Below are 12,042 nucleotides of genomic sequence, written 5' to 3'. Positions count from 1 at the left end.
CACGCACGGGGTCCCCTCTGCAGCCGGAGGGCATCCCCAGGGGAGTGGGCATCCCACTCCCCTCCGCCTCTCTTTTTTTCTTTTGCAGGTGCCACTGTTTTAAGATTCCTCGCTGCGGTTGTCCTGTCAGTGGCTTCTTCTTTTAGAAATTCTTTATGAAGACCAAGCAATTACAAATCTACGTCCCTATCTGCAGTTACTTCTGGATGCTGAAGGACTAGAGACCAGAAGTGGAGGAAGGTACTGCATAGTGTTAGAGATGGAGAGTGAGGATGAATAAGTCATTTCTGCTCTGTGACTCCTGTGTGCAGTGTAGCATCAGAGAGGTAGCCCTTCTGCTGGCCTGATCACAGCCTATAATGACATAAAAGAACAAATGACATCTATCATAATCACTCAGAAGTTAGTGCCAGGCTACCTGGAGTATCCTGACAACCTTTCTTGATAAATCAGGATAATCTTCACAAATCTCCACTTGTTGCTTGCCCTCTAGATCCAATTTTATTATTTTTCCTGACACAGACAGGTCAGCATTTTCCTCTCTTTGGATCTTCCTAAACAGTCTAAAACTGCAGGAGGTATCTAAAAGAGCATGGCTTGACTGTGATAGTAGTATTTATTTAAGTGAAAGTGTGCAATTTTTTTTTCATTTTTCATTTCTTTAATAATAGTATACAGAAATGCAACCTGTTGCTCTCAAATGTAGCTCTTGTGTTGTATTAATGCCCTGTGGTTTACATAGATAATTCTCATAGCTTAACTCAAAAGAGCAACTGTTTTGAAACATAACTTAAAGAGGTAGAAAACCCTAATGTTTGGGTAGTCAGGTGAAGCTGTTCTAGGCTCCAACCAAGAACTAAAACTCCTGGCCCTCATGTTTAAGAAATTACCCATCCTTGATAGAGAATTTTTTCTTCTTAACATACTTCTATCATGGCACAGTAATCAGAACAGAGCCAGCTTCCTTTGTGGTTTCTCTGGAAAGGCTGATATATAAACCACTCCCACTGCCCCATCTGTCTTCCTGCAGTGTTCCCCATCTCCCATGTACTGCTGTTGCTGGAAAGAAGCGTGAAAAGCTTAAGATGGAGGATGAGGAAGGCTACACCACATTAAATTTACGACTCCCAGCTTCAGTTATTACTGATGGATACTCAAGCAATAACAAATGTCCTACATTAAGTACTCCAGCCAAATGTGTTACAGTAGACAGTAAGTAAATATGGAAATGAGTTATCTGTCTAAATAGGGATGTTACATGAATTAGCATGTTCATCTTGATTGCTATAGGATCCTTCAAAACTTTATGGTATATTCTTATATAAATTCTTATATAAATTTTCATCAAAAAAAGCAGTCTTGTGTGATGCATGAAGACTTTGAGGTCTGTTATTTATACCAATTATTTTGTTCTATTTATGTGAAAGAAGACAAATTCTGCCTTTATATAGGTTTTATTGCTTCGGTAAGACTCATTTGGTACAGCAGGGTACTACAAGAGTGGAAGGCAGTCTCTGGAAATTAAAGGAGTTTGCTCAGCCAGTGGGAGTAGAAAGCTGCCCTGCTTTTCAGTCATAGTATGAATGCAAGCTTATATGAGAGAGTGTTTTTATTTGTTCAAAGTTTTTCTGTAAGGAAAATGAGTGCTAAATGAAGTAGTTCGAAGTTTGTCTATAAGGAGACCAAATGTTAAATAAGTTAGTGTATTGTGCCTGTGAAATGCCTGAGTCCATAAGAAGGCAACTTGAATAAAGTTGGAACTTAAGGAACAGGCTTTTGTGTGAAAGAAGTATCACTGATGCTAATCATATTTCGAACATAATAGTCATAGAATAAACTAATGTAACTCTGGTGCTGTTTGGAATAGATTCAAGACTATTTTCTGAAAATGAAGGGGATGGATAAGCTGTTGGCAAGCAAAAGCCAGGAAAGCAGGGATAAATATTAGGTAGTCTGGTCTAAAGGCAGAGTTTCCCAGAAGGAAACATGGTGGCAGGCTCAGAAAACTTGAATGACCTCTTTTTGGACATAAAGGACATGTAGATAGACTTATGTACCAATTAAGTTAAGAGTAATCACCATAGTTAGTATTTCCCAATCTCCATCTAGAAAGGGCTAGCTAGCGAGCTAGCTAGCTAGCTTGAAGACTGCTTAAGTTGCTCAGCCTGCTTGAATTTTGGAAACCTCCAGGCATGGAGACCTCACAGTCTGTGTGCACTTATTCCAGTGTGGAAGGGAAGTCCTAATCTAATCAGAAGTTCCTCTGATGCAAATTTTGACTGCTGCATTATACCCTTTTCTGTGCCTCTGAAAAGAGTGCGGCTCCACCTGTGAAGCTTTTCAACTACTTCTGCTATGCTTACAGCTCATTCCTGCTTTAAAAATGCACCTCTGCCCTCCAGCACACCAGTCACTACCTGCAGTGTTGTCTTGTGCAGACTTTTGGAATGGCCTTAACCAGCAAAGGTTAGAATCATCTTTCTCAACTGTGGTTATGTAAGATTCAGCTACCTAGTCCAGGTAATATCTGGACACCTCTGGAGGCTAATTCTTCTCACCTTATAAAAAACTTGTTCCTTGGATGCACTGGACTCAAATAATAGTACTTGGCATATGTAACCTATAGAGTGTGGATTGGACTTGGAAAAATAGAATAGAGAACTGTAGATCACTACTTCACAAAATAATTATATATGAAAATATTTTAATGAGATTATAGCCAGCATTAAATTTCTGGAGGACTGTATTCCTGATGGGGCACTGAACTCCAATGGATATTTAGAAAAAGAGCCTGCAGAAGGATGCACAGTTTAATGCTGAAACATTGCAAGCATTTTGAAATCCCAATCAGAGTGCCTAGAGTTTTTTATCTCAAACTAGACAGTAACATTTTTCCTTTGTGATGAAATCTTATTTGTTTTATTATTTCTAAAACTGTGGAAATTTCTGAACTTAATTTACTTACCTACCTTCTAAGAAGAGATTTTGTTTAGAAACACATAAGCCGCAGTTAATACAAATTGTCAGTGGATATACTGATATTTCTAGAAACAAAAACAAAACACATAAACAAAAAACTCCTAGAAATTGAGGACAGTGATAACAGAAACTTTGTAGTAAGTAAAAGAGAAGCTCTATGGAAAAGATAAGGTGGTGATGCCATAGAGCAGGTAACACCACTGTGTGGTGAGGAGGCCTTTTTGTTGCTGAATTCTTTTCTTGTTTGTTCCAGGAGTCTCTGCCTCATCTGCCATAAGGCAACCAGCAACCTTAGCCTTCTTCATTTTGAGCCTGGTGCTTCTCACAGGTCTGGTGGTCTTACTGTCCCTGTGTAAGTACTGTGGTGTCCTGAGGTATTGCTGTGGCAATGATTTACTTCCAGCAGTGCAGCTACTTTGTCTCTTTATGCTGACCATCCCTCCAAACACCTGTGGAAATAATATAACAAGAATGGAAAATTCCCTGCTCCATTGTGCATCTGCACATATCACTTGGAATGACTTTGGTCTGTATTCACCACCTCCACCCCATCCCACACTGACTGACAGAAAAGCTTCCAGGTGCAACAAAACTTCCACAGCACTTAAAGGAGTAACTGAGGAGTGAAGGTCTGAATCCTTCCTCAAATGCTTAGTTTTTGTAATTTAAATTCATCTCCTTGGCTGCACAGTGCACCACAGTGACCATTACTGCAGTTTTTCACTTACCGTTCCTACTTTCTCAAATTGCACGTTTCCTGCAGGGATGACAGTCTTGATTACAGTATAAGCATTTCAATTTATCAGTTGAAGGTGATGCTACAGTACAAATGAAAGCAAAGTGAGAGTTCAAGCTTCTTTTCAGCGTGAGGGATTCTTTTGCAAGTGCCCAGGACAAACACTAAATGTAGTTCATGACTGTCTGCTCAGAAACACTTCTGTGAGTTTCTAGTTTACCCTCCAGCACGTCCCAAGCTGAACCATATGAATGAATATGAATATGGTTATGAATACGAATATGAATGAATAAAATCATTTATACCTTTGTTTAGGTCACTTTTCAAATTCTCCAAGGGTGGAGCTGCCACCATTTCCTTTTTCAGTGCCGAACCTTGATGAAAAGCCTTGTTGGTGACCAGTATGAATATCTCAAGTCTTCTAGTGACTAACATGAATATCTCAAGTCTTAATTTGTTATAGTTGCCCACTGTCATATTACTTTGTGCTCTCCAGGGCAATTTTGCTCCCTTTTTGTAAATGTCCTTTGAGTAGCTGTCGACACCTATCAAATCCATTTGCAATTAATTCACATTTGGCTGAAAATCTCCTTCACTCCACTCCTTTGAAAAAAAAAAATGAAATGCAGACAACATGCAGGCTGAATACGCAAATAAACCAGACAAAAATTGTAAGAATGCCAAAAGCTACAACTTAAAATTATCTTTCAAGAAAAAGCTGATAAGAATTTTCATTCTCTTCAGATTTTCAGGAATACAAGGATCCTGAAGAAGGAAAGAAGCTGCAGGCCATGAGGGAAGCACTGTGTTTTGAAAGGATGGCAAAGAATGGTAAATGTAGTTGCTATGTAAATAAGCCTGAATCATTCACTTTCAGAGCCCATTGACTGAGAGGCTGTAAAACCGTGGGGAAAATAACCTGTTCACCTACTTTCTGCTTTTAAGTGTGGTGGTATTTGAGATGTGGACATGTACAAACTAACATAAGAGAACTTGTCTCTCACAGGCCTCCAGATATCTCAGCTGGTTCATAACTACCCTTAATCTTCTTTCCTCGGTCAAGCCTGCAGTTAAAGCCCCAGTGTTACTTGCAAATCTGCAAGTACTCTCTCTCTGATTTTTAGAAACAGAATGTGCTCTCTGTCCAGCAAGTTGGAAAAGCAGTGAAGTTGGCAGCTGCTTCTATGTTTCAAAGCAGAAGAAAACGTGGAAAGAAAGCCAGGAGTTCTGTTCAACAAGAAACTCCACTCTTCTTGTGCTGAAAGACAAAGTAAAGATGGTACAGTCTTAATTTCATGCTTCCTTTATGTCACATGTGTTTTAACTTCAAGAAATGTGGCAGTGAGAAAATAGTTTGCTCATTTACAGGGCCTTAATTTGTTTTCTCTGTGTCAAGCGGTCTTCCTGAAAATTACAGGATTTTCATGACTTGTAACACTTTCTAAATTGTGTCATCAAGAATAACACACAATTTATGAAATACCTTAGTTAGCTTATCCCTAGATTTTCACAGAAACAATAGATTGCATATTGTCAGCATGGTCAGGATGCCTGGCACGCAAAGCATATATTTCTATTATCGCTTTCCACAAGTTTTCTTACTGAGAACTCCTAGCATCAAACCTATATCTACAGTTGATGTAGAGTGGCCAATATACCATGCTGTCATTTGTTGTATAAAATTTTGGGTTCTGTCATTGCATTAAACCCTTCATAGACTGGCATTAATGACAGCACAAAAGCTAGACAGCAGAGGATTTTATTATGACTGAATAAGGGTTGAGGAATTAATAGTTTTAAATAATCTTCTTAATTTTGTCATTTTTCTTGACTATTGAAAAATCAGTAGTTTACTGGCAGAAGCATATTTTCCCTTTCTATACTCACTCATCTAGGTAGCTCTTTTTCACAAGCTATTATGACTGAAGAGCAGTGAATCTGGCAAAGGGTCTCAAAATCAAGAATTACGGGGAGCCTAGAGAAGAGGAGGATAAGGGAAGACCTCTTCACTCTCTTAAAACTTCTTGAAAGGAGGTTGCATGAAGGAGAATGTTGGTCTCTTTTCTCCAGTGCCAAAGTGATAAGATGTGATGCAACAGCCTAAAGTTGCACCAGGAGAGGTTTAGATCAGCTGTTCAGAAGAACTTCTTCATGGAAAGGCTGGTTAGGCATTGCCCAGGGAGGAGAAATTTCTTCCCTCCCTATACGTGGAGATATTTAAGGGGTATGTACATGAGGTACTTAGGGACACAGTTTACTGATGAACTTCATAGGGTTAGATGATGGTTGGTTTGATGATCTTAAAGATCTTTTCAACTTGAAGTTTCTATGTAAAATTTTCTTCTCAACTTCAAACTTTCTATGATTCTATGATCCTGAGTTCTTGTTCAGAATCCTTGTCCACATTGCTGGGCAATACCTGACCACCACACCTTGAATGACTATTCAAGAGATGATTTTGGTATACTATATTAATCCATGTGTAGTTTGATGATGGATGTCTGGGTGTTTGTTTTATCTTCCATGTTTGGTATGTACCACTGGACCCTGACTAAAACTAGGCCAAGTTAATCTAGTTCTAGATTTTTGATTTTGGATGAGTCCCTAAGCATGCTACTAAGCAATGGTTTCTGGAGGAAACCATTTATACTTTATACAGTTCAATAAATAAAGATATTTGAATGATCCTATAGTCAGAGCAGCCAGCATTGTATCATGGAGAACAAGAATAGGCAACAGATTACTCATATGTATGAGCAATTGCAATTTGGTTGCAGAAACTTCACAGCTGGAAGATATAGGAATTTGAGTCTTATTTTTGAAGTATCATTGTGATGATTTTCCCATTGCTACAGGTCTCTCTGCCATATGATTCACAGTTCTATTGGGTTGGATTATCATACATATCTGAAAGGAATGGCTGGTTCTGGGAGGATGGAACAGCTCTTTCAGGAGAAGCCAAAGCCTGGTAAGACTTCATAACCGGTATGGTTCTGTCTTACAGACCCCAATAACACAGTAAACTTACAGTTACTCTTACTTTCCCGTGTTTGCCACATGTGCAATGATGAAGGAGCATGGTGATGATCATACGTCCAGGTTGGACAGGGCCCTGGGCAACCTGATCTAGTAAAGGTGTATGTTTGGTGGCCCTGCCAGGCAGGGGGGTTGGAACTACATGATCCTTGAGGTCCCTTCCAACCCGGGTCATTCTGTGATTCTGTGATATCTGCTATATGGTTATCAACAGTGAGGAGCAAACAACAGCTCAGTCACTGGCTCTGGACCCAAATGGCACTAATAAAATAGCTCCAAGGGGGAAATAACTCTACAATTCAGTGGCAAATCAGTATGATTATAAATCCAAATACAGAGCACATAATATCACAGGGACATTATTAATTCCCATCTTTTAATTTTCTAGGACTGTATTACGTGAGCACACCTTCTGTGCCTCCTTATATGGACAGATTATTTATGCCAGTAACTCCTGCTCAACAAAGCAATCCTGGATCTGTGAGAAAGGAGCTATTCAATTTGCCTGAAGAAGCACTGTGAGAAGGAACATGGATTCTGTCACTGCTAGATACCGTTTCTAGGAATGAGGTGTTTTCAATGTAGTTTTATTGTTGTTTGTTTATCATTCAGCTTTCTCAGAAGGTTAATTCAAATAGACAGGTCAATAGAGATTAAACTTCCTCTTTGCCAGCACCTAGGCTCATAAATGAGAGAAAAATACTACAAAGCTACAAGCTACAAGCCTAGGAAGCAACTTTAAAGGGTTAGCAACAGTCAAGTGGTAATTCTTACATGAATCCCTAGAAGAACAACTACACATACTCACAGGGCCATATACTTCTTGTGCTTCTGTTAGAATTTCTCCTTTCCTCAGCACCTAAACCACTCCATCTACATCCTTGATGATTTTACCCACTGAATTACTGTACACACTAATTACATAACCCCGTTATAGATTAGTTTGCCAAATCATGCCCTTGTTCCTAAATCAGTTCTTCCGGTTCTTCCCTTCTTTGAGGTATAGAAATACAGAATGAACACAAGGTTCTATTTACTCATAAAACTCTTTTTGCATATGCATTAATATCTATAGAAACAAAAGGACATTTTTGGAAGAGTACAGGAAATCCATGGAAGAAATATCTTCGAAAATTAGAGTCAAATGTCATACGCAGATTAAAATATTACCTAAATGAAACTGCAGTGCTATAATAAATATAATTGCTGTGCAAATAGTAGTAAGGATAACAATGACATGCTTTATTCACAGATAACCTCAATGAGTACTCAAGCTGGTGCAGTGTCTGTTGCCACAAATCTTATCTATGTTCTTTGGTTGTATCCACACTGTTTGGGATCTCTAAGCACAAGACACATAATGTGTGTCATATACTATTAAAGTATTTGTCACACTTCCTGGAACAAAACAATTCCTCTAGATTTCTGGGTGGAGATTCATGGCATGAGTTCTTCGAAATTTGTGTATGGAAATAATGGATGAATGTTTTACATCATACATGAAACATTCCTTATATATATGTGTGTGTGTGGGGGGGGGGGGGAGTGCGGGAGTGCAATAGTACTCAGAGACCTTCCTTAAAATAAGTTAAATACAATTCCGTTTTTAATAATAATAATTTCCTTTGAAAATGATCTCAAAGACTGAAGCAGTTCCTTCAAAAACAACCCAAACCACCAGGCCTCTACTTAGCATGCTGAAAGATGTCTATGATCTGAATTAATTCACAGTACTCAGTACAGCCAAGTCCTAATATATGGATACTGGAGGTTTTCAGAACAATGCTGTTCTATTATTCTGTTCTATGAGATACCAGCTGAACTATCTAGTATTCATTGCTACTGCAATAGAAAGTTTATATCTGAAGGGTGTGACTGGCACTTGCTCTTTGAACTTGCTGTGCCATGCTATTCAGTGGCAATAGAAATGGTATCTCCTGTCTACTTCAGTAAATGAGAAAAAGATGTAGCTGTAAGATTAATGTTTATTTCTGTGTGCTATTTCATTGCTTTGTTTGTTTGTTTGTTTGTTTCTGACAAGAATAAGCATGCAAGAATGTGAAAATAAAGTGTTGCCTTAAATTTCTGTAGAAAAAAGACAAGTGGCTTTGGATTCAGACTCTGAAGTCTGGAATCGGTTCTAATGTGATTTGTTTTATTTAATGTTGAAAGTGCTACAGTCACTAGATGATCCGACTTCAATAGAAAAAAAGCTTTCATGCTTTGTCCTCTATTAAAGACTGCCGAAGAGTTAGACAGGTGCCTTAGAGTCATAAAATGGCCTGCGTTGAAAAGGACCACAATAATCATCGAGTTTCAACCCTCCTGCTATGTGCAGGGTCACCAACCACCAGACCAGGCTGCCCAGAGCCACATCCAGCCTGGCCCTGAATGCCTTCAGGGATGGGGCAACCTCCTTGGGCAACCTGTTCCAGTGCATCACCACTCTCTGTGTGAAAAACTTCCTCCTTAGGTTCTTGCTGTATTCAAACAATCATCAGCATAGATGCGGGGCAGCTACCACGCAGGCAGAGCCCTGTGAGAAACACTAAAAATCAACCATTTTCAGTCAGGCAAGGATGTTAGTAAACCAGCAAAGTTTATTCACAATTGGAATGGCGGACTCGCGCCCTCTTGTGGCAAAGGAGAAACTGTAGGCTTTGCCAATGAAATCCGTACCATTATATAGCCTTCCTCCTTGCACTCACTGAGCATCTCAGGCACACAACCTACTCGACGCGGTTGCTAAGGTGTGATTCCATATACGGTCTATCACCCATCTGTTGTTTTTCATTTTTCAAAGGAGATAGGAGGACACTCTATATAAGGCTCTCTCTTATCAAGAACAAGCAGCTTATATACAAAATAAGAATAACCACAACAGGATGGAGCATCCTGTTGAAAAGCCCTGTTGCAGTGGGCAACCATTCCAAAAAGGTATCCCACCACTAGTGTTCTCCATCTTTCTTCATTCGTTCTATGACACTGTGCACTATGATCAGAGTTCCTTGTCTATTTTTCTCTAGATTATTTCAACAACTGCTCCAAGTCCTTGTAACAGTTTCTCCACCATCATGTGTTTCATTCCAATATACACCGGTAGAAATCTCAATTCTTGGGATTTTCACATCTAATACCATTAGTATAAGAGCTTCAGTTTCAGTGGATCTACAATAGGCAGATCCGTTAATTACTTGGCAGCCAATTTGTATTTTGTCTCCTGATAGAGCATGAATTTGGCTGTCTGAGAAGTATCATCCCAAGCCCATTCCTGTTCTGAATACATTTTGGTCCCATGCATAACCACAGTAGACAAATTCAGGTCTCTGTTGCTGGGACATATTCCTACATGTCCAGTTTAATTAATGTGAGCTTGAGACTACAGCCATGTAATGACCCTTCCAGTCACAAACAACCCAAACTATCAAAAAATCTGTGATTTTTTTCTATCTTCAAATGGCTGCAAATGGGTCTCACCTGTCTTAAGGAGGGAAATGGTTCTTAACCCAGGAGCTAGTAGGATTCGTTGAGAAGGCTTTAAGCTAGATATGAAGGGGGGAAGGGATAAAAACAACCCCACTAGGGATGAACCTAGAGGAATGATGATGGGACTGGGGGTAAAGCAAGGGGCCCAGCTGAAGTGTATCAACACCAGTACAAACACCACAGGCAACAAACAGGAGGAGCTGGAAGCCATTGTGCAGCAGGCAAACTATGACTTAGTTGCCATTACAGAAACATGGTGGGATCACTCCCACAACTGGAGTGCTGCAATGGATGGCTATAAGCTCTTCAGAAGGAATATGCAAGGAGGAAGGAGGAATGGTGACATGGCTTTCAATGTCAGAAGAAGGTTCTGATGTTGTTGAGCTTGGGGAATGATAAGGTTGAATCTCTGTGGGTAAGGATCAGGGGGAAGGCCAACAAGGCTGACATCCTGGTGGGGGTCTGTTATAGACCACCTAACCAGGATGAAGAGACAGATGAGGCATTCTATGAGCAGCTGGCAGAAGTTGTGTGATTGCTAGCCCTTGTTCTCATGGGGGACTTCAACTTCCCTGATAAATGCTGGAAACACAATACAGCACAGAAACAGCAGCCTGGGAAGTTTCTAGAGTGGAAATTAAGTTCCTGATGCAGCTGGTTAGAGAACCTACCAGGGGGGGTACCTTGCTAGACCTGCTGTTCACAAACAGAGGAGGACTGGTGGGAGACACAAAGGCTGGGAGCTGTGTTGGACAGAGTGACCATGACATGGTAGAGTTCTCTATCCTTGGTGAAGTCAGGAGGAAACCTCCCAGACCTTTAGAGGGCAGACTTTGAACTGTACTGGTAGGGAGAGACCCTTGGGGTCTACTTACGTTCGTGTAGAATTTTGAGAGTACAGGGATTGTGAACCACGGGGTGGCACTTGAGGACTATCTTATGTTTTTCTTTGATGTGCTGGCCTGGACATGCCCTCTGCCTTCCACACTGGCAAAATTGGAGTGTTACATTTCAACGCACAAGGCTCCAAACGACCATCCTTCAGTAGTGTTTGTACCACAGCTTTTAGACCCTTCTAAAGGTATGGGATATTGTTGCTATTTCACTGCTTCACTCCCATCCCAAACAGTTATTTTTAAGAGAGCAGTTATAAGTCCATTCTAGTTTCCTTCTCCCACCCACACCTTTGGATCTATTTCTTTGTCATAATCCATTAATAAATTTATTGAAACCCTTATTCCTGTTTCACAAGTTTTCAACTGCAATCCTAATTTAACTATTAAATCTCTCCCCAATAAATTGGTCCCTGCTTCTGGCACATATAACAATTGCCCTGTGACTATTTTATCTTCCCACTTTAATTCAGCAGCCCCAGAAAGTGAAACTATCATCCCAGATCCTTCTACTCTGTTATTCTTAAGGTATTTCCAGGCAAATTTAGTGCCAATATTATAAGCTAAAGATGACTTAGCTGCCCTGTTATCTACTGAAAATACATCATTTTTCTTGGGCCCCACCTCCAAATTTATCAAGGGCTCTTGGTGGGACCAGTTCTCAGAAAGACTCTGACACCCCTATTCTGCCTCAGCAAATTTCAACATTTTGCTTTAAGCATCCTATTTGAGCCTGTATTAACTCGTCCTTTTCTTCCTTCGCATCAAGAATGCACTGAGGAAAGTTACAAGGGGAGGTCAACGTAAGTTATGAGGATTTATGAGGATTTATGAGGATTTAATATTAAGGACTTTGTTTTCTCTTTATGTGATCAGATAAAAATCCTTGTGTTTTTATCACTGTAAACCAGT

At 39.9% G+C, this 12,042-nt stretch overlaps 1 protein-coding gene across 2 annotated transcripts; it reads left to right on the top strand.

Moving 5' to 3' along the window:
* The first annotated feature begins 6 nt into the window (after positions 1–6).
* Positions 7–9,033, top strand: LOC107319361 (natural killer cells antigen CD94-like). 2 transcript variants are annotated; one of them, XM_015874102.2, is made up of 7 exons: positions 7–240; positions 1,031–1,212; positions 3,233–3,331; positions 4,460–4,546; positions 4,840–4,994; positions 6,571–6,683; positions 7,140–9,032. In XM_015874102.2, the coding sequence occupies exons 2-7, from the start codon at positions 1,086–1,088 to the stop codon at positions 7,258–7,260; spliced, it is 702 nt and encodes a 233-aa protein (XP_015729588.1). In that variant the 5' UTR covers positions 7–240; positions 1,031–1,085; the 3' UTR covers positions 7,261–9,032. The 2 variants fall into 2 exon arrangements, with proteins under 2 accessions (XP_015729588.1, XP_015729597.1); XM_015874111.2 differs by lacking the exon at positions 7–240 and adding an exon at positions 2,366–2,466 and having other exon boundaries at positions 1,123–1,212; positions 7,140–9,033.
* Positions 9,034–12,042: the final 3,009 nt, after the last annotated feature.

The sequence above is a fragment of the Coturnix japonica genome, chromosome 1, assembly GCF_001577835.2.
Source record: "Coturnix japonica isolate 7356 chromosome 1, Coturnix japonica 2.1, whole genome shotgun sequence".
NCBI lineage: Eukaryota > Metazoa > Chordata > Aves > Galliformes > Phasianidae > Coturnix > Coturnix japonica.
This window is presented reverse-complemented; position numbering and strand designations above follow the sequence as displayed.

What these genes read in the sequence shown, in the direction of transcription:
- LOC107319361 (XM_015874102.2), top strand. Translation starts at nt 1,086, where the DNA reads ATGGAGGATGAGGAAGGCTACACCACATTAAATTTACGACTCCCAGCT. An exon ending in CAAATGTGTTACAGTAGACA is followed by an intron (nt 1,213 to 3,232) that starts GTAAGTAAATAT and finishes TGTTTGTTCCAG; the next exon opens with GAGTCTCTGCCTCATCTGCC. An exon ending in TGAAAGGATGGCAAAGAATG is followed by an intron (nt 4,547 to 4,839) that starts GTAAATGTAGTT and finishes TCTGATTTTTAG; the next exon opens with AAACAGAATGTGCTCTCTGT.